At 39.8% G+C, this 22,300-nt stretch overlaps 1 protein-coding gene across 3 annotated transcripts in view; it reads left to right on the top strand.

The window, feature by feature from the left end:
• vps50 (VPS50 EARP/GARPII complex subunit) overlaps window positions 1-22,300 on the top strand; it is a 153,606-nt gene that overhangs the window by 48,466 nt on the left and 82,840 nt on the right. For all 3 annotated transcript variants that reach the window (XM_066674752.1, XM_066674751.1, XM_066674753.1), the window contains exons 10-13: window positions 130-172; window positions 1,974-2,072; window positions 5,115-5,255; window positions 18,901-19,036. In XM_066674752.1, coding sequence (XP_066530849.1) covers window positions 130-172; window positions 1,974-2,072; window positions 5,115-5,255; window positions 18,901-19,036 — 419 coding nt within the window. The remainder of the gene's footprint in view (window positions 1-129; window positions 173-1,973; window positions 2,073-5,114; window positions 5,256-18,900; window positions 19,037-22,300) is intronic.

The following is a 22,300-nucleotide window of genomic DNA, read 5'->3' as shown; positions in this document are numbered from 1 at the left end:
GGCAGAAACGCAGCTAAATCTCTCAGTAGCATGCTACTCAAGATGTTTTTGGTCCCTGTCAGGCTTTGGGGGCAAGGTTTTTCATTGCTGTCACAGCTAAATTGACTTTGAAATGTCTTTTCTCCCCAGTGAATTGAACTCAAAGCTGCAAGACACCCTGGAACAAATAGAGGTATGTTTTGTATCTTCGCTTTAGGGACAAGCCAGAATACCAAAAATCTTTAAAACATTAATTTGCTGTTGTAGCTCCTAGGCACTTGTTCAAAGTTCTAGCCTAAGGGGCTGGCTCCCTCTAATGATTTTTGTCAGTCACTCAGTCAAGAGACCTGGTCTGTGAAGTTGTGCTTAGAATTACTTATAAACTAATCTGTTCTTAATAATCATACATTAAGTGGAAGTTTTATTTTAGGTGTGTGTACCTATGTGGGGACAAATGGAATTAGATGAAATGTGTTTATTAAGAAAACTATTGCTGTAAGTTAGAAATGCACTCAGATTAATTCAAGAAAGATATTTTAGCTAGTAGAGTAACCCAGTGTCACCTAAACATAATGCTTTTATTAAGTACATCTCATATTGATTGGAAATATCTGTATATTTTTATAAACAGTCATCTTTGTGTGTCTGGTACTTAAAAATAAATAAATAAATAAATATAAAAAAAAGCACAGCAGGTCTCTGTGGGTGGTTTACGCCCCTCTCTCTTCCTTCACAAAGAGCTAGGGCAAATATCTTTAAGCTAAAAAACATAGCTTTAGGATTCATCTCCAAACATGTTGAACTTAAATTGAACCTGTGGAACAGCTATATTTCATCTGCAACAGTTCATAAAGAAGTGGTGGTACTCTTCACATGTCTCAGTGGAAGCCACACTGTATGTGGATCTGAGTAAAACTGAGGAGAAATATGGCTAATAAAAAGGAAGAAAAAGGTAAACCCATGGTAAAAGCCAATGGACAGAATGTGTTGATGGAAAAACACTAGAACAGATTACTCTACTTATGTGTTTGTATCTACGCAATTAGGTTATCGTAGAGAGTGGAAAGTACATATTAAACACACATTATCAGTCTCAGAACAATGCTCAGGGTGCATGTGTGTCTGTGTGTGCGCGTGTATGAGCCAGTATTGTCCCTGCAGCTCAGAGGCAGATGGACTGCTTCCCCCCAAATAAACTGCTGTCTCTGAGGAGTGTGGGACTGTGTGGAAGCATATGAGAGCTCACACTCCACAGCACGTACAGACACACACACGCATTTCCACAGCAGTGCCGTCTGTCTGTGACATGTGTGAATTTGTAAGGAGGGTCCTGGGAGACATTAAATTAAAGGCCAGCCTTTTACGTGAATCAGTCTTTTCATTCTCTCTCTCATGCTCACTCACTCAAACACACACACACTTGCTCTGTCTCACTCTATTGCTCTCTGCTTCTGTTCTGTATTTTCTAGTGCTTTGTGCTATAGTGACAAGCATGTAATCTGATAAATGTCCCAAATAATTATTTTTAATAAGTTAACAATGCCAGATTTTTATCAACATTTCTTACATTATATAAAGTAAATTCAAAGTTGAGATGAAGTATTTGTTGACATCACGTTTTGAATGAAAGTTAATTTCTTAGACCTGATTGAATCTCAGTATGGTTAAGTTACTTATAGTGTGTTTGTAGGTAGCACCAAAATAGTATAAAAATAGTTTTCAAAATTATGGTTAATTTTAACTCCTCTGCCTTAGAAATAAGCTCCTCTTAACATCAATTACTAATATCATGGCATTTTAACCTTCTTTCTTATCACCATTTTGTAGTCCTATCCTCAACCCACTTTACTACAGTTTTTGACTGATTTTTTTTGGTTAAAATTTTTTCTGCCCTTAGTTTGGGTCTAATTTTAACACTGGCTATTTCTGGCTAGACAGTCTTCAGTATGGCAGTGTATTCTAATGCAAGCAATTATTATTCCTTGACTGCGCAGGAGCAGCTGGATGTGGCTCTGTCCAAAACCTGCAAGCACTTTGACGTCTCGCACTACACCAAAGTTCAGCTGGCATACACGCTTCTGGGCAAGACGCAGGTGAGTGAGTCATCAGAGCTCATCCAAAACAGTGTGTTCATCTCAACATCCTCCTCTTCTTCCCCCACAGTGCCACTCTCTGTCAATCTGCTAAGATGAGTCATTCATTTGCATAACATTATCAGCCAGCAGGGAAGAGCCTTCCTATCCCTCCATCAACAAAGTCACACAAAGACAGGATTGGAATCCGAATCCCAGGCTAAAGCTCAGTCATCACTGAAGCCCGTCTAGCAGCAGTTCAGCAGTGCGTGAACGCAGCCCTGTCCCCCTCTGTAGCTGCCCTATTATTGATCCTGAGGATTAAACATCCACATGTCTCAGGAATCTATCTAGGACATGCTTCTATGATCACAAACCCTTCTGATATGAGGAAAGTACGAGGATGGGAAGACATCCAAGGCTCCTCTGCTGGCGTTCAAAGCTTTTGTTCTTTACAGACCTGTTACTTAATGAGGTGATTTACATATTAAAATGTGCTTATACTGTAATAATAGGGGCTCCCCAGAATGAAAAATTTGAGAAATATATAAAATCTTGAAATATTACAGAGATGCTTAAAAATTCTGTGGGATCTCAAATGCAGTAAATCCGTGAGATACCTGAGAATCCGTGTGACCCAAGCACTGAGCTCCTCCAGACTACAATAAATATATTCATAGTTTTTAAGCAATTACCTTCTAATACCAGTATGACTCAGATATCATTCTGCATTCCTAGTTGTACTGTTATGGTTTCTTTCATTCATTCATTCACTTGTTCATGTTCATGTTTTCTACTATCTACATCTACTATCTTCAGAGCTTGTCCAGCGCTGTTCATCCTGGTCTGGCCATGAAACTCTGGAGAATAAATTAAGCTGATTCTGATTTGAGCTGTTGATTAAAGAGCTTCAGTGTTCGGTTATGTGTCGATTTGAGGGTGATAATTCATCTGTGTTCATTTAAGGACATAATTTCTAATTATAACGATACATTTAACTTATAGTGTTATTTTGGAGTACTTTTCAGTTGTGGTGTCATTTTCCCCATTGATAGCAATGGAACTAATGATCCTTTAATGAGTCTGAAAGAGGAGAGGGAGAAGAAGGAATACCTTTATTGATCCCCTTGGGGAAATTGCTTTTCTGCATTTGACCCATCCGTGGTAGTGGAGACGCAAAGACACACTAGTGAGCAATTCTTTACAAACACCAGGGGCAGTGAACACACCCAAACGGAGCAGTTTGGGGGTTAGGTGCCTTGCTCAAGGGCACTCCAGCCATGAATGAATTTTATTTTTGCCAGTCTCAGGAATTGAACTGGTGACCTTCTGGCCTCAAGCTCACTTCTCTAACCTTAAGGCCACGGCTCAAAGGTTTTGAATGGCCGCTAAGTCACTTGTTTTTTAAACAGAGTCCACAAGACCCATTACTGGCCTTGAGGGCCTAATCCAGTTGCTTTTGAATTCATTGCTAGGAATAATAATTACCTCAAAATGTTGTAAAGTCAGAGGTTTTCAAGCCTTGGTTGTTTTTCAGTGAGATGATGATGATGCTGCTGCTGCTACTAGTCTGCCTTTCTCTGCAAGATCCCTTGACAGGTGGATGATGGATGATAGATGCTAGTGGAGATACCCGACAGCCATTAAGTGACATGCAGACATAGGCAGAGGACATGACAGTGGCTGCTTAAGCACCAGCTGTGTGTATGATGGACTTTAGAAAAACAGTCCTCGAGGCTTGTGCTGCACTCTGTGGAAGTGGACATTAGGCTGGAGTTTGCTGTTGACACAAGCCTGTGCACCATAACCTCCCTTTTCCTTTCAGGATTTCTGGTTAAGAGCCTGAGTGTTTCACAGAATGCATTTTTACCCTCTGCTGTCAGTGCTAAAAGCTCATCAGGTGTAAACCCTGAACCAGGGCATGTCATTCATTTAAAAGTTCTTAAAAAATTAAAAGTTCTTTAAAATGTTCAGACTTGTGTGTGTACTTTGCAATTAGCGTAATGAATGTGAAGACTCTTTGTACCCCCATTTTGATGGTTGTTTCTGTTATTCTTGCATTTTTAATACTACTAATGGATTGTTCCTCCTGCCTTGGTGTATTAATGAGCACCCGTCAATTTCTGTTTTTGTGCCTTGGTGCAGGTGTCATCATTGGCTTCTATTAGTGAGTTTCTGAAGATCTTTACTCTTAACGAATGACGTAAAATCACTAATCAGAAAAGTCAGTCCTTGTCCCCCGACTAATCAGAATTTTCTCTCCATCTGTGAATTAGATGCACAAACCTACAAGAAGAGGCAGAGCTCTTGATAGCTGTTTTTTGATTGAATCTAGCAGGGAGCTGGGGGGAGGATTTTTCCAGGGTTGTGTTGGGAGAGGAATATAATTAAGCTTAAAAAAGTGCTGGCTCTCCCCGGTGGGCCAGTAGCACAGTAGACTCTGTTGTTCTTCAATGATTCATCTCCTTAAAACATGTGGGCTGAACTAGACTGTGCTCACTATGGCACCCTGTGAGCAGCCAGCAGGATCCCCAGCATGGGTCAGCTTCCCCTCAGAGAACGTGAAGAGCTATCGCTTTCAATTTTCAGCGTCTGTTAGACTGGCACCTGTTGAGATCTAGCCTTGTGAATGTGTGTATGGGTTTGACTTTGGGGATGTTTTGTGTTTTTTGTCTGAGGTGTAGTTGTTTCTTACTGATTGTGGAGCTGTTGAGGGACGTTGGCATTGTCTGAAAAAGTATCTAGCATGATGAGAAAACCGTATATAAAGAGAAGCGTGGTAATGCAGGGGATTTGTATGGGAAAGAAAGATACAGAGCAGGCAAGAGAGAGATTGTAAAAGAGATTTTCTTGCTTTGTTACTGTGGAAGAGAATGTACCCAGCAGATAACATTAACTGAACAAATCTGTGTTCATTAAAACCTTGGTTATTGTATTAAAAACTTTAATAGTTCTTTAGGGTAATTATGCTTTTCTACAGTAGATATTTCTAAAACTTTTTATCTGATGGAAGATTAACTAAATGCGTTCCCTCCCTCTCCCCCTCTCCCCACTTCCTCTTAGACTGCCATGGATCAGCTTCACATGCACTTCACCCAGGCTATTCACAACACCGTGTTCCAGGTGGTGTTGGGATATGTAGAACTGTGTGCTGGCAATGCTGATACCAAGTTCCAGAAAATGCAGTATAAGGATCTCTGCACGGTAAGATCCTGCACACACTTCCATTTTCTCCGTGACCAACCTAGGCCACATCAACTGTCACAGTCCTGTTCACAGATGATATAACAAAAGAATATTGTGTTAAAGGTAGTTTCACAGCCAGATACCTTGAGCTTCACAAGGATGTGTAGTAACAGGGAATATTGTCTGTGGGACTGAAGAGTGGCTCAGGTAAGTGAAGATGGTTCAGATCATTTTTAGTTAGATCCAACACTGAAGGTGAAAATCCTATTTAAGTTATGTTAGCCAGTTATTTTAGCTTTAGCTAGGATGCATACTTTATAGTCTCAGTCACAGAGAGTCTGACAATTCGAAACCAACTTTAACTTTACAGAGCAGTACATATCCAGCCACTTGCAGGCCTTCTCGCTTGAATGGGATACAGTGTATAGGGTTCTAAAGGTGAAATGCAATGCAAGTATGTCACATTTATTTTAATGAGAAAAATCATCAAGAGGTTTTTTTTTCCCTTTTTATTGATTTAGTATTTGCAGTTATTATTTTAAGCTCTCAACCTCAGGATGTAGCACTTGACCTACAGGAAACACTGCTCATCTTTTCTTGAAACAAGGTGAAATAATGAATTCTTCTTTAAGAGAGATGTCAGAGATGTCCGTGTATTATTTTATTTACTTGATTAAGGAGATTTCCACATGCACGCTTAGTTTTGAATTGCTTATCTTGAATAACAAGCCCATTGTGATTATGATTTCCAAGAAAAATGACAGACATGGTTCATGAAGAAGGGTTGGTTCTGTGGCAGTGGATGTGTGAACCCAGGCAGGATTATGCCATTTCAAATTTGCAGCTAATGTTAAAGATAATCTCTGAGAGTCCCTAAAAACCTTTGGCTTTAGTCAAGCATTAAGATCAGGCTAAGCTCCTTCATCTTTTGTGCTTCTGACAAGCGGAAAATGTGCTATTTTCCCTCTTAAGGGATGGCACATTTGTCTAGTTACAGTGGCAAGCCCACTCCGAGAGAAAGAAGCAATGACACGTTGCTCTGTGGAAGGGGAAGGCAATCTCATTCATGAGCAAGTCTCAGAGCAATTAATTTGTGTTAATATGCAGGAATGGAGTCCTGGCGAATCACCTCAGTGGCTCTTTCTGCTCTGAAGGCAGTCAGAGCAGCTCTTTAGCCCGGCCTGTGAAAATCTCATTTGCATTAGTCAGAAAGACGGCTATGCATCACAAAATAGCAGTTGTCCCCATCAGACCATTTTATTACATATTGATATATAGCAAACAAATTTATCTTGGCTGGGTTTGGATATTGTCAGCCAGTAGGTGGTGCAGCACTGGAGTGATATTAAGATGTGTCAGCCTCCTACAAAGCTTCAAGCACTGGTTGGGTCAGCCCACCATAATTAATTGGTAATTTGGATGCACTGAAATGGTTCCAATTCTTGCAGTCCTGCTGTAAAGCTTTATAGCACAAATATAGAAAGAATGTAAAAGAACAACTGCTATTGTCAAAAACAAGTAGGGTGTGTTTAAAGTCTCAAACCTTTAAGAGCTGAACAGCAGCCTGTGAGTGCAGATTATGAGGTCTTAATCCATGCTGTTCTTGGCAAAGTAAATCTGAACAGTGAGTAGGAGTTCTCTTCACATCCTGGTACTGGCAGAAGAGAGCAGATATTTGGCATAGGTTGAGGCCTACACCTGGACTTATTATAATGCTGTGCCAAAAAAGATTTCAATAAAATGAGCCCTGCTAAACCACCCACTGATGTTCGGGTTCAGGAACAGCAGTCAAAAATGCCTCAAATGGAAGGTTATAGAAATCAATAATGAAGTTCTTTAGCTTTTTTGAAATATACACTGAGCAGTGGATTAGGAACACCTACCTTGTATCTACACTCGCTGTCCATTTTATCAGCTCCATTGACTATACTCATTTGCTGCTACAGTTTGTGTTGGTCGTCCTCTAGTCTTTCATCAGTGGACACAGGACGGTTTTCTGGATGTTTTTGGTTGGTAGATCATAGCAGTTTAACAGTGACACTGAGGGGTTTAAAAACTCCAGCAGCAGTGCTGTGTCTGATCCACTCGTACCAGCACAAACAAACTAAGGGTGTTTTCACACCTATAGTTCATTTGTTCTGCTCCAAATTCGTTAGGAAGCTTTTAATCTTTGAGTGTTTCCCTTTGGTTGGGTTTGTTTTCAAACACTGAAAAATTCCAAGCGCACAGAAACACATGAGAATATTCTCACCACTGATTGGTCAGACCTGACTGAGGTGGGAAGAGTGTAAGCACAGGAAGAAGAGATGACTCTAAATACAAGTTTGGTTTTCCTAATCCAGCCATTATTCAGTGTAAACACTTTTTTTCTGCTCTTGGGATTCAGTGATTTTTGTTATTTTATAAATACAGGTTCATAAAGCAGGGCAAGGCACAAAAGTTCATTATTAAAGAGACTGGCTGTTCACAGAGCTCTGTGTCCAAGCACAATAATAAAGAGGCAAGGGGAAGGGAAAGATGTGGTAGAAAAAAGTGTAGGAATAACTGCACCCTGGAGAGGATTGTGAAACAAAACCCATTCAAAAATGTGGGGGAGATTCACAAAGACTGGACTGCAGCTGGAGTCAGTGCTTCAAGAACTACCACGGACAGACGTATGCAGGACATCAGCTGTTGCATTCCTTGTGTCAAGCCACTCTTGAACAAGAGACTGCTGCTGAGTGGTCCAAAGTTATGTTCTCTGATGAAAGTAAATTTTGCATTTCCTTTGGAAATCAAGGTCCCAGAGTCTGGAGGAAGAGAGGCACAGAATCCACGTTGCTTGAGGTCCAATGTAAAGTTTCCACAGTCAGTGATGGTTTGGAGCACCATGTCATCTGCTGGTGTTGATCCACTGTGTTTTCTGAGGTCCAAAGTCAAAGCAGCCATCTACCAGGAAGTTTTAGAGCACTTCATGCTTCCTGCTACTGACCAACTTTATGGAGATGAAGATTTCATTTTCCAGTGCCAAAACTACCAGTACCTGGTTTAAGGACCATGGTATCCCTGTTCTTAATTGGCCAGCAAACTCGCCTGATCTTATCTATGGGGTATTGTGAAGTGGAAGATGCATTACGCCAGACTCAACAATGCAGAAGAGTTGAAGGCCACTATCAGAGCAACCTGGGCTCTCATAACACCTGAGCAGTGCCACAGATTGTTTGACTTCATGCCACACCACATTGCTGCAGTAATTCAGGTAAAAAGAGCCCCAACTAAGTATTGAGTGCTGTACATGCTAATACTTTTCATGTTCATATTTTTCAGTTGGCCAGTATTTCTAAAAATTCTTCTTTTGTATTGGTCTTGAGTAATATTCTAATTTTCTGATCTACTGAATTTGGGGTTTTCATTAGTTGTCAGTTATAATCATCAAATTAAAAGAAATAAATGCTTGAAATATCAGTCTGTGTGTAATGAATATACATATATATATAATATACAAGTTTCACTTTCTGAATGGAATTACTGAAATAAATCAACTTTTTAATAATATTCTAATTTTATGACCAGCACCTGTATACATGGTTTCAAAATAATATAAACTAGAGCAAAATAGATTTTTCATAATGCCTAAATTAGTTTTCTGCAAAATGGTAATTGATTGGTTGTGTCACCTCAGGGACTATAATAGTGTGACGTGATGCTGCTTTCTAGGCTGGCATAAAGGTTATTGTGCACTGATTAATGCACCATCAACTCATCTCAGTGCTCGGTTGAATACCTTGACACTCAGACAGTCCCTTTACTGTATTGATTCTAGGCATCATTCTCCAATCATATACATGACTGATTGTGCCATGGTGCCTATACTTATGGGGCTCTTAGGAATGAAGTAGCTCATCCTGTGGAACCAATATCGCATATCTGCTAAAACACACACAGCTTGATGTGTCAGCTTGGGCAATAAAATCTCATTATTCTTCTCCACTGGCAGATTGTTTTGAGATCTAAAGATTTAAAAAGGAATAAAGAGGCTTTATTGTTTCAGATGAGGAAGGCCTACTGCTCATTTCAGTTTTCTTTTTAAATGCCTTTTGAGACCATTTGTTCTATTCAGGACCAAAAAAAAGAAAAACCCAAAACTCTTCTCATTTGAGTTGTACCTTAAAGTCTCAGGTCTGAGGGGAATCGTGGTCATCATAGGCATTCAGGAAAGAAAGTACTGGGTGTCAGGCTCCCTAGATTCAATCAGCCTTTCCCATGGTGGCTGTCATAAAATAAACACGACGAGAGCTATGCTAATGGCAATCACTTTAGCGCTGACCCCTGAACCCAGACGTGAGAATTAAAATTTGACGTAACTGGAATTCCCCAAAGGTCACTTCATAATGCAGAGCAGCGCATGAATTTTGCATGAAAGCGTCATTACCCTACTCGCAGCCCTCTTTCCGCAGACCTCTCGTCCACCCTCCTGTCCAGCGCTCAGCTTGGCCAGTGCGTGACTGACTGAAGCTGAGGAGGCGGAACAGCTCTGCTGCCTCTGCTGTAGACCTTGCTGATTCACTGAAACATCTGTTTATTGCCTCCAAAATGACAAATCTCTGAGACCTAATTATGTCACTTCAGTACAATTGTCATCACTATGCTGTTTAACTTTACTGTATCTGAATTATTCCATTACACTAATGTAGAGCTCTCTTCATGGACTTTATTGAGTCTTCTATATGAAAATGTGCTCCTATGGGGCCTTTGTTATACAATGACCCCAATTCTTATGTGACTGTGCCTCCACACCCTGCTGTGTTTTTCCTCATTCCAACAGAGGTGTTGTTATTTTACAGCTAGATTCTGGCCTCTTGATAACATTGCTTGTTTTATTTTGGCCCTAAGGGGAACTAATGCAGTAAATGGGTCATTTACATAATATATAGAGGCTCACATAGACAGAGAAGTGCACAATAGAGAAGTATGAAGCAAAATAGCATGCACAACTCAAACTGAACACCAGGCCCAAACATTCAGAGAATGCAGCTTTTAAAGTTTATGAATGAGAGAATAAAGAACACTTTTTTGTGTTCTCTAATTCTGTATTAAATTCTTTGTGGGACTCTATTTTCCCTTTAAAGCTCATATTTCTATGAGCCTTTGTGGAAGAAAGACACTCAGCTCTCTGTAGAGGCCTACCCCAAATGAGGCTTCCTAAGTCAGGCGTTTAAATCCTGGATATCTTCTCACCAGGTGAGTTCAATTAAACAGGTTCTATTCAGTGGGGCTCAGCTAATGAGGAGCCCTGGTGGAAAGCATCAGCTGCCAGCCTCAGGGAACTGTACACACTCATAAAGGTTTTCATGACTCGTGTCTGTTTGATATTACCAGATTAATTTGCTGCTTTGTGCCATGCCTGCCGCTTATTTTCTTTTACTTTGATCATGTCTAGGTTTAACTCCGAACTTCACAACTTTTGTACTTTTTTGTGTGGGTTTTTCTTTTATAGATCTAATACAGGTTTAGATCAGCCTCTTTGCCTTCCACGTTGTTTTAAAGATAGTTTGTTTTTTCAGCACATCCTGCTGTGACATATCACAACACAATTTATTCTTATATGCAGACAGGCATAAATCAATTGCACCATTGGTGATACTTCTTGAATTTGACCTTAACACTCCAGGTCTGCCTATTATTTTTATGCCCATAACCTGAAGGTAATTTCTGAATATATTTTTTGAATGTTCCATTATTTTAGCTACATTCTGGGTACTTAATAGTAATTGTACTTAAGCATGGCATTGAATTATTGGACTCGTAAAATCCGCTCATTAATTCATTGTCTGTAACCGCTTATCCAATTCAGGGTTGCGGTGGGTCCGAAGCCTATCCGGAATCACTGGGCGCAAGGGGGAAACACACCCTGGAGAGGCCGCTAATCCTTCACAGGGCAACACTCATGAAATGACATTTTCCAATATACAAACCGGATTCCAAAAAAGTTGGGACACTAAACAAATTGTGAATAAAAACTGAATGCAATGATGTGGAGGTGCCAACATCTAATATTTTATTCAAAATAGAACACAAATCACAGATCAAAAGTTTAAACTGAGAGAATGTATCATTTTAAGGGAAAAATATGTTGTTTCAAAATTTCATGGTGTCAACAAATTCCCAAAAAGTTGGGACAAGGCCATTTTTTACCACTGCCTTCTTACAACTCTCAACAGACGTCTGGGGACAGAGGAGACCAGTTTCTCAAGTTTAGAAATAGCAATGCTCTCCCATTCAGGTCTAATACAGGCCTCTAACTGTTCAATCATCTTGGGCCTTCTTTGTCGCACCTTCCTCTTTATGATGCACCAAATGTTCTCTATAGGTGAAAGATCCGGACTGCAGGCTGGACATTTCAGTACCCGGATCCTTCTCCTACGTAGCCATGATGCTGTGATTGCTGCAGAGTGTGGTCTGGCATTATCTTGTTGAAAAATGCAGGGTCTTCCCTGAAAGAGATGACGTCTAGATGGGGGCATATGTTGTTCTAGAACCTGAACACATGCCTTTCCAGACATGCAAGCTGCCCATGCCACAAGCACTCATGCAACCCCATACCATCAGTGATGCAGGCTTCTGAACGGAGCGTTGATAACAACTTGGGTTATCCCAAGTTATTCTCTGGTCCGGATGACATGGCGTCCCAGTGTTCCATAAAGAACTTCAAATCGTGACCCATCTGACCACAGAACAGTCTTCCATTTTGCCACACTCCATTTTAAAAGACCCCTGGCCCAGTGCAAACGTCTGAGCTGGTGGAGCTTTCTTAGAAATGGCTTCCTCTTTGCACTGTAGAGTTTCAGCTGGCAACAGCGGATGGCACAGTGGATTGTGTTTATTGACAATGCTTTCTGGAAGTATTCCTGAGCCCATTCTGTTATTTCCTTGACAGTGGCATTCCTGTTTGAGTTGCAGTGACGTTTAAGGGCCCGGAGATCACGAGCATCCAGTAGAGTTTTACGGCCTTGACCTTTACGCACAGCAATTGTTCCAGGTTCTCCGAATCTTTTGATGATGTTATGCACGGTCGATGATGATAACTTAAAAGTCTTTGCTATTTTACGCTAGGTAACACCATTCTGGTATTTCTGCACTATCTTTCTGCCCAACAATGGTGGAATTGGTGATCCTCTTACCATCTTGGCTTCAGAGAGACAGACACCATGAAAAGCCCTTTTTATACCCAGTCAATTGACCTAATTAGTGTTAAATGGTCTTCCAGCTGTTCGTTATATGCTCAATTTCCTTTTTCCAGCCACTTATTGCTACTTGTCCCAACTTTTTTGGGATTTGTTGACACTGTGAAAGTTTGAATCAACATATTTTTCCTTTAAAATGTTACATTTACTCAGATTAAACTTTTGATCTGTCATCTATGTTCTATTACGAATAAAATATTGACATTTGCCATCTCCGCATCATTGCATTCAGTTTTTATTCACAATTTGTTTAGTGTCCCAACTTTTTTTGGAATCCGGTTTGTATATATTAGTTTAGAATTTATGTATGGTTTAAAAAGGTTTAAAGTGTTTTTGAGTAACATATGACTATAACTCAAAATATAAAAAAAAAAAAAAAGTGTAGTTTGAAACGTAATTCATTGTAATTTATTGGTCTCTGCATTCATTGAGTTCCACTGAGGAAAAAGTGCTGCAAAACATTTGCATCAATAATTCTTACTCCTTTTTGGGGATAATATTTTATCCAAAATTACATGTGTGTTTTAGATGATTTAAATATTGTGATGGTGCATTATAGTTAGGCCTGTTTTATTAATTATTAGTGTTATACACCTAGGCTTGGACAATAATATCAGTATATATCGCAATAAATAGGGCGCTCCTGTCAGCTCAGTATTTTTTAAACTAACTTTAAAATGAATTTTGACACAGACAAATCTCTTTTTTAAGGCATGTTGCATTAGCTTAATGCTATCAATAATCTATTAAGTCCTCTGTAGCTAACTCTGTAGCTGGTTTTGAGTGAGGGGTCAGGGGCCGTAACTTGTTTAAGTACATAAATTTGATAAAGATTTCATAGCAACATATTTTACTGGCACCTTATTTATACTTACAGATTCATTGTTTTGGCTGGAGTGTATTATGTGTTGATCCTGGGATCCGCAATGCAAAACATGTGGTCATAATAAGGAGTTGGTCTGTAAAAGGAATTAGTTTATTTTTCTTTATAGCCCACCACAGCAGGGTCCCAAGGCCTCAGAAACTGTGAAAGGAACACTAGCTTTCCCCAGGTCTGTCTGACGCAACTTGAGTTGTAAAGTGTTTACAGATTTGGGTCTGCTTGTTTCATCACATTTTGGAATACATTTCTTGGATGTTGCTGGCTGACCCCTGATATGAACACCACTACCCATGAGCAGGGCGAGTTTGACACAGGAAGAATAGAGAACATTTGATTAATTCTCTCCATTAGCTTAGCGAGGGGCTGCATTGACGTCTGCGAATAAGTGAGGACATGCGAGCTGCATCATTAAGATGCAGCATGAATGAGCCCCAGCTCGTGGGAGAGACTCGCTGTGCCGTCTCATCAGAAGGACGTGTAGTCGTTGCACACTCCAGGCCATACCCTCTTTCCGTCTGGACACGATTAGACATTCATAACTTAAAGAGCTGCTCTAGGGACACTGGACACCATACACAAGTCTGTGTGTTAACCACATGGTATCTGCCGTTTTTAAATCGGAGGTCACAGGGTTTAAATTAGAGCTCAGGTTCAGGGCACGTTTTAAGAAATGCCATCCCTTGCATGATCACGCTGTGAAGAATTAGACGGTGCAGTTCATGGTAATGTGTTGATTAAGGCTGCTTTCCTCTGTGCTGGAAGGCATAGGACACAGTTGAAGGTTAAAGGGGCTCATCAGAAAATCTTTACTGGTTTCTAACTTAGCAGTGCAGCCCATCTTTAGTAACTGTCCCTCTGTAAAGAGGAGTGATGTAAATGCACTTTCACTATTTGGCTTGTGGTCCTCTCTCTTGAAGATTATAAATGCTATAGAATGCATATTCATACACAGTAGGGTGAGTCAAACGTCTCAGAGCACCCTTTTTTTTTTCAGAAACATAAGAAAAAAATGACATATCTGAATACCTCTGCAAGTAAGGCCTGTGGGGGCCTATGTTTTAGGCTGTCAGGAACATGACCACCATCTTGAAAGCCAACATATTGGATCAACTGCAAGTTTTCCAATGGGAAGGTGGTCATATCGCATATGAAAGAAGACCAGAATTGTCTCAGAAATCGATTGCCACAATCAGATTTGCAATATCTCTCGTGGTTCAAAGGTTATCAACACAGAAATTCAAAGGTTTTGTAGTTTGTCACAGCTAACTGAAGATGGAATTGATAAAAGAAGAGAGGATTAAGGTTATTGTGATGTCCGGGGAACACAGCTGCCATTTCATAGCTGCAGACTTCCACAAATTACACCGAAGAAGACCACCAATATCACACAGCACAGTTGCAACTCTCAGTCATTTTCGGAAAAACTAGTTCTTCATTCCAGTAAGTGGCACTCCCTCAAGATCTAGCTGCGGCAGAAACTGTCTATCAGGGTCATCCTCTGATGTGTCGAGTTCTGAACCTGGACGTTAGACCAACATTAACAGGATCCCGCATTTGCATTGGGCACTCTGTTCAGTGACAAAGCCAATTTTTATGTCAGTGTTGAGGTCAAAAGCCAGAATGTGAGGTATTGGAGTGACGAAAACCCTCAATGGACATTAGTATCATGTCAATTCTATCTTCAGTTACCTGTAAGGAACACACGAGATATTGCAAATCTGATTGCAGCAGTCAATTTCTGAGAAAATTCTGCAAATCTTTGATATGCTAGAGGAGCACCTTTAATCCAATAATGTGGCTTTTATGATGGCAGCCATGTTCTGGACAATCTTCTAAAAGATTGCCCCCCCCCCCACCCCCCACCCATTACCTGCTGGGGTATTCAAATATGTCATTTTCCCTTTTGTTTCTAAAATAACGGTGCCTGAGACTTTTGACTCTCACTGTACATTACCTTAGTCTGTGATGCAAGTTAAATTAGTATCAAAATAAACTTCAGTGATTTAATCTGGGCATGATTTGATGTTCTATAAGTCAAAAGTTTACAAATTACTCCATCATTTGATTAGTTTTTGATAGGTGGATATTGTTTACAAAAAATACACATGCCTGGAGATTGTATGGGATTGTATGTATATAATACAAACAAAACACCATTTTCATATAGGGAGATGCTTTTAGACTCGATGATTGCATTTGGAATAACAATTTTGGACAACATTTTTTTTCATCTTTTGTGTGCAATACTCCAGGCACCTTCAGTTCAACTTAAGAGTTACATTACAGCCTACTACATCTTTCGATGGTGAGCCCTAAGTTTGAATGCAAGACAGACTTTCAGTCACAGATATATTGGAGAAGAAATTGTCAGTTGTATTAAAAATAATGATAAATGAATGAACAGATGAATGAATAAAATGGCAGCATTTTCTGCACCTACTCGTTTGTAGTAGGTGCAGAATACTTGCTAATAATAAATATGGAATTGTGTAGCATAGCTGACTGATGCTGTTGAAATGTGTAGCACAGGTGATGGAGCCATTGTTGCTTAGTTACTTAGCACAGTTTTAAATTTCAGAACAAACACTTCCTGCTATACCACTTCTGTTGCACCCCTTCCTGCATGCTATACTAATGCTGTTGAATATCCTTCTGATCACTTTTGCATCTCTATTTTGCATTAAAAGTGTGTTGGAGCCTGTGTTGCTGCAGCTATTTTGACTAAACCTTTATGATACAACGCCAATTAGTTTTTTTTAAGCTTCTGTTTAAATAACATTCACAGGTTTAAGGTTATTATACTTCTAAGCACTGAGATACCTGCAGTGGGCATTCTATCATATTGAATTTTGCCTGGCTCTGTGTCTGCATTGGGACTACATTAAAGCATTAAAGATTCTTCTGAAGAAAGCTGGGTAGGATGGTGGAGGCCTTGCACCAATGTGCTGCCGCTGCACTTCTCCGGACTGCTGACGGCAGTAAAGCTATTTAGGTTTTTTTCCCCTCTCTTTTTCTCCATCACTTTCAGGAAAACACTACAGTTATGACTTAAAATACATATGAATCAGCTGTATATACAACCAGATCCCTTCACCTAGACCTCAGCAGCCAAACCTCCACTTGGCAGATTTGTGGTAGAGAATGCAGGCAGAAGCTTGGCAGGGGGCTTCTTCTTCACTGCAGATGAACATAAGCGCTTTAAGGTAACCTCAGTGGGGGTGGATTTCCGAGAACTTTCATGCTTCCTCTACAGGCCACTGTGGTCCAGGTGGTCTTACGATTGCTTTCGATCTTGTAGTCCAGATTGCTGTGTGAGCAATACCCCTGGTCTTAGTGCCTGCGATGTCTTCTCTAAACACCTGCAGGAAGTAATGTTCCTCTCAGGCTTTCTCAAAATCACACAGCCCAATATTGACCTTCAACAACTCCATACCCCCTTATGTCCAACTCGGTTGCCTGGCAGCACAAACCTCCACGCCACAGCAATGACCCCACCGACAGGGCAGTAGTTCTGACTTGGCAGTTATGATGGGTAATTTCCTTTCGTCTCACCTCTGCATGGTATGTGACATTCTCTTGAGCCAAACTCCTATCTACTAATCAGAGCATCAGTGTCAATATGATTAAACTGCTTTACAGCTTTGCAGACCCTGTGCACTATAACACTCTCTGAGAATCACTCCGACAACCGGGCAAATTGAGTAGTTACTTGAGGCGTAAAGGAACACTCAGACTTCACATGAGTGGTGTACATCTTTAAGTTATTTCTTATGTATTTCACAATTGAGTTTTGCACTATTATGATATGTAGTTCTTTTAGGTTTCCCTCTCCAGATCTTTAGGAGTTTCCAGTATAGTGACCCAACTGGATTCATGGAGTCTGTTTATGTGCAGCTGTGGAATTCCCAAAAGTGATGAATCACCTCTGAATGTTGTCACTGTGCACAGTTCGGCCTTAATTTGATTTATTTCAGCCACTCAGGCTCAGGATGTACAATAGTTAATGTACATAAATATTTAAAATGTGTGAGATTATTTTCATTCCTTTTTTTTAAAAGACTGAATAACAGTTATGTGAGCTCTGAATGAGATTTTAGTGCGCCTGCTGTGAAGTATGTAATCAGAAGAAGAACTGCAAAGGGTTCACCACAGATGAAGGGGTCATTAATGTCTAATGTTTTTTATAGTGGTTCTTCAGATTTTTTATAGCTTTTTTTGCACATGTTGAAATTTTGCTTAATATATGTTCTTTGAATGCCATATTTTATAATAAGTACTCCATGTGTACTTGTTGCAATATCTCAGAGTAGAGTGAGTAAAAATTTGCCGGTGGAGCTGGGAAGTCTGTACATATGTCTAATTTATTGAGCCTAGGCATGCTCAAAAATGCTGTGTTGGATCAGGTTGGACCCAAAAGGCAAATAGAGCGTCTACGGCACAATATTAGCTTTTCCACAGCAGGGGACAAGTTGCTATGTGCAGTCCCAGCCTCAGATCAGCTATAATTCACGAGCCCCAGACTTCCAGTGCAGGCAGACATTCCATGTGCACTTCATCAATTCCAACAAAGGGCTGGATGTTTGGAGTGTTGTCCTCAACAGCGCTGATGAATGGATGTGTAAGGATGAGCTGACTATATTGAGCTTGGAACTCAGCAAAGCTTGTATGGCATCCCAGGCCACAGACTGGCCCCGCCAAGTGGGAACATGTAAGATTTTTCCCAGAGTCTGAGGTCACCAAGGTCAAAGGTGGATTGTCGTGCATTTTACTTTGAGCATACTCTCCTCTCTGACTTGAAATACAGTTTTAAATTTCAGTGGTTGACCCCATTAGGAACTGCTTGCAGTCTCTATGGTATTAATTCAGAATTTTTGCACTCCAAGGAATGTGTTTGGGTTCTGTTTGTTTTTCAAAGATTGAATGCAGGGTAAATGCTCATCCAGGCTCACAGCAACTCCTTTCATTATCTCTGGTGTATTCAAGCTCCATCGAGGTTAGATTTACTGATGTTCAAATGTCAGCTGTGAGATTTAAGGCAACACATAATCTAAAAGATTCAAAATGCTTCTGCCTGTGACATTTCACTGGAAAACCAGGACCATACCATAGGCATTTCTAATATGCAATTTCCCATACTTTTTGATGTATAGTGAAGTATATGTATGTTTATTTTTGAGTTTATATTTTACAGATGTTTTATTCAGGAGGTAATATGTAGGTGTTTTCCACTCTATTTTTCACATTAAAGCACCAGTGTATGTTGTCAGACAGCACCACAGTTACGCGCACTTGAACTAACGTTCAAATTACAACCTTTCAGTTATTCAGTTTGGTCGATAAAGCAGACAGGCATCTCAGAATAATTTCCTCTTTTTGTGTGCTACCACGCTTTTTAAATTTTTCTTTTATTCTTTAATGTCACAGAGTTCATCTCCTGCAGATATATTTCTCTGCTCTTGTTCATGGTCTTGTCCGTGAGGACAGGGAGAAGAGAAGTCTGCTGAAGTAACTGAAGATGGACTGAACTGACTTTCTGCTCTTTTCTCTCTCCCACCAGCACATCACTCCAGACAGCTACATCCCCTGCTTGACGGACCTCTGCAAGGCATTGTGGGAGGTAATGCTAAGCTACTACCGCACCATGCAATGGCACGAGGAGCATGACAAAGAGGAGGCAGCAGACCCTGATGCAGGTAATTCACTCAAGTGTCTTCATTACACAACCAACTCCAAGGTGTTGCTTGGTCAGATTTCCCTGTAATGTGAAAATTTAGCAATTTAATTTCTAAGTGATTTGTTGATTAACGCGTAATGTCTGTGAAAAAGAGACACGTGTTAGATTTTAATTTTTGTTCTTTAATATCATATTTAAATAAGTCATGGAATGGGATTTGTTTACTTCATTGCTTAGTTTTTAGTTGAATGACCTGAAAAGCTTAATGAAAGTAAGGACTGGGAGCTGAACTGGAGGCCTTGCATATCAGATTAACCACTACCATATAGCATAATTAGAAAGGTATAGTAGAATGATTTAATCATGTTTTGCTGTATAGTAACTGGGCATTTTCTGTGAAAAGGAAAACAATACTCTAGTCCTTCTTGAAGTGCTAGATATGAGATTCTGAGATGTCTGTAAATCATCTACAGTGTAAAAACAAGAACACAAGGGCGTATTTGATGTAATACACTGAGTATCTCCCGCATGAGGAGCAGGGGTAAATATGTATTTATGTGAACAAGTGAGGGTATGAGTGAATGGGTTACAAGGCAGTTCCATGCAGTGCTTCACTTTTAAAACATGTTCTGCTAATGTCAGAATTTACATAGACAAGTCTGTTTTAGATGACCTAAGATCTCTGGTAAATATGTTCATAACTGAGGCATATTGGAATTGGGGAAAATGCAATAAAGCTGAATTGGGACACACTCGTGCTGCTTCAGCTCTGTAGCTCCACCATCCACCGCGGTGCAGCTCAGTGTTTTAATGGAGCATCGAATAGAAATGTGTTGAAATGTGCTGAACGTTGTTGAGGTAATATTTATCACAATCTCTTCTTTAGGTTTGGAGAATATTTCTGTGACCCAGCCTTTTGTTTTCTATTATATTTTTAACGAACAAACAGTTATCTTGTCTGTTCCTATAATGACGCAAATACACAGACACATCTCACGTTACTGACATTCTGACGAGTAAATTACATCTGCGCAGCTTTTTTTTTAACTTTACATGAAAATAGAGAAAATCTCTGGATTATTAATGCCACAACACCTGAGCGAGGTGTTACTCAAAATAAATGAGGCTGTGAATTTGTTCCAGCACCGTTTTATCAGTCAGACCCTTATAGGTCAGTCAGTAATAAATATCTAGTTCCAGTGATGCCCTGTTCCTTTATCAAGTATAGATTACTTGGTTGATAAAATGTTAAGGTGCGTGGTTTTAGAAATGTTCAAAAACAAGTAATAAACTAATTTTCATAGTTTGTTATTTGTTATTATTGTCAACAAAGACATCAAAGGCACCAATATATATATATATATATATATATATATATATATATATATATATATATATATATATATATATATATATAATAAATTCAGGCTCTAAAGTTTTTTAGTACAGTGAAAATGTGGAATAGTAAAGAGAACTGGGCTCAGTCCTTTTATCCATGCCAGGAGCACAGTAGATTTTCTCACTACTGGTGTGAGAACAGAAGACGGACAGTATGTATGGTGCTTATTCGGTTCCTCATGTCATTCCCCCCCTCAAGCTCTTATCCTGCCGACCCAGCTTCTCTCGTCCTTTAAACGTTTTTTTTTGAAGCGGCTGCCATGATCTGTGCTCTAGCCTCTGGCTTCTACATTGGTGAATCTAAATCAAAGTAAGCAGATGGAGATGGAGAATCATTAGGATGCCTGGTAGCCTTGCAGCTGATGGATTTATTGGCCTTGCTTTTGGTCTTTACTGCAGGTGTCATTGCTCCCTACAGAAAGGAAGTGGCTTTTTCTTGGTGCACTGTTTTGGCACGGCAGGGGTCAGGGAGCTCAGGCGGGTAATTGAGGGGGCTGTTGGCTTTCGTATTTGAGTGCAATGTGTTTTGCAGCATTTACCTCACTGCCTCCCCTCGGCTTCGATCTTTGTGGTCATTGAACAGGCCCGAAATAGATTGGTGCTTGTAGTTTGTTGAGTCTGACATTGGGAATTCATTGAATCACTCCAAAGTACCCTTGTAACCACTCTAGTGAATGGCATACAATGTGCAATAGAGGGTAGAAAAAAAATGTTAACTCAAATGTTACTGATTCAGACCCAACTCATCAACATATTGAACTTGCCCTCTCTGATCTGTGTCCCTGTCAGTTCCTTCGGTGCTATTACCTGCAATACAATTAGAGTACAAGCATGTTACACTGAGACCATAGTAGTCCACAACCCGTATTTTTCCACTTGTTTTTAACAGTGTTGTCTCCATTAGGTCTACCATTTTAAAACAAACTAAAATACAGACCCGAATAGAGAATGCAGGCTGAAATGAGGGTGAAAATGATTGCCAGTTTGTGTTGAGTCTCAGAATCCAGTAGGGCCTTTAGTGAAATGCCAAAAGAAGCGGTTGATAAACAAAGCAGTGAAGTCCACACACATCATCTTCCTACTGTTTTTTTTTTTTGTCTGTAGTTTTTTTTAAATATCTTTGTCTCATTTTCTCTTTCTTCTCCCCTTCTCTCACTTCCTGATGTTATTTTACTCCCGTCAGCCTGGCAATAGAACTTCCCCAGTCTGTATTTCCTTCAGTTGTTGAATGTTAGGTTTATTGGCTGTTCTTTCACCTTTTGAATGAGTAGAGTTGTTTTATTGCTATGAAAAATCATCACAGTCTTCTAATTTTCATTTGACAATTGTGATTTGCATTCATTTTAGACTTTTGGACAATATAAATAGCCTAGAACGTCATTATGTATGCTTTATTAAAATGTTTATTGAAAGCTAATTGTCATTGAGAGAAATGAATCTGTTTGATTCTTGAGAATTTCAAAGAAAATATGAGCCCTGAACAATTTCACTTAGCTAAGTTTATTGCTTATAGTCCAAACATATCTAAGCTACGTTAGCTCATTGAACATATGCACAAACATATTTCCTTTGCTCTCAACTTGTCCACCTCTTAACTGCACACTGCAGCATTTGTGATGGAGTACTACATCTCACTTAAGGCCACCTTGACCTTAAATATGGCTTGGAGCCCTAAGTGTTAGATCCACACCAACTGAGCGAGACAAGTGTCTTACATCTTTCAAAATGCTAGGTATTTTTAAGAGCAGCTCAGAGCCATGGGGGCACTTTTCTCTAGTACAGCTGTTAAAACTGATGATATATGTCCCAATAAACGAGGCTGCTGTTTGTGCCATCAAGTTTTTAACTTGCTATAAAGCTGTTTTGTTAGATTTATTTATCTGAA

This window comes from Hoplias malabaricus, chromosome 6 (genome assembly GCF_029633855.1).
Source record: "Hoplias malabaricus isolate fHopMal1 chromosome 6, fHopMal1.hap1, whole genome shotgun sequence".
NCBI classification, from domain to species: domain Eukaryota; kingdom Metazoa; phylum Chordata; class Actinopteri; order Characiformes; family Erythrinidae; genus Hoplias; species Hoplias malabaricus.
The sequence above is the reverse complement of the archived record's forward strand: the minus strand, read 5'-3'. Positions and strand labels throughout refer to the sequence as shown.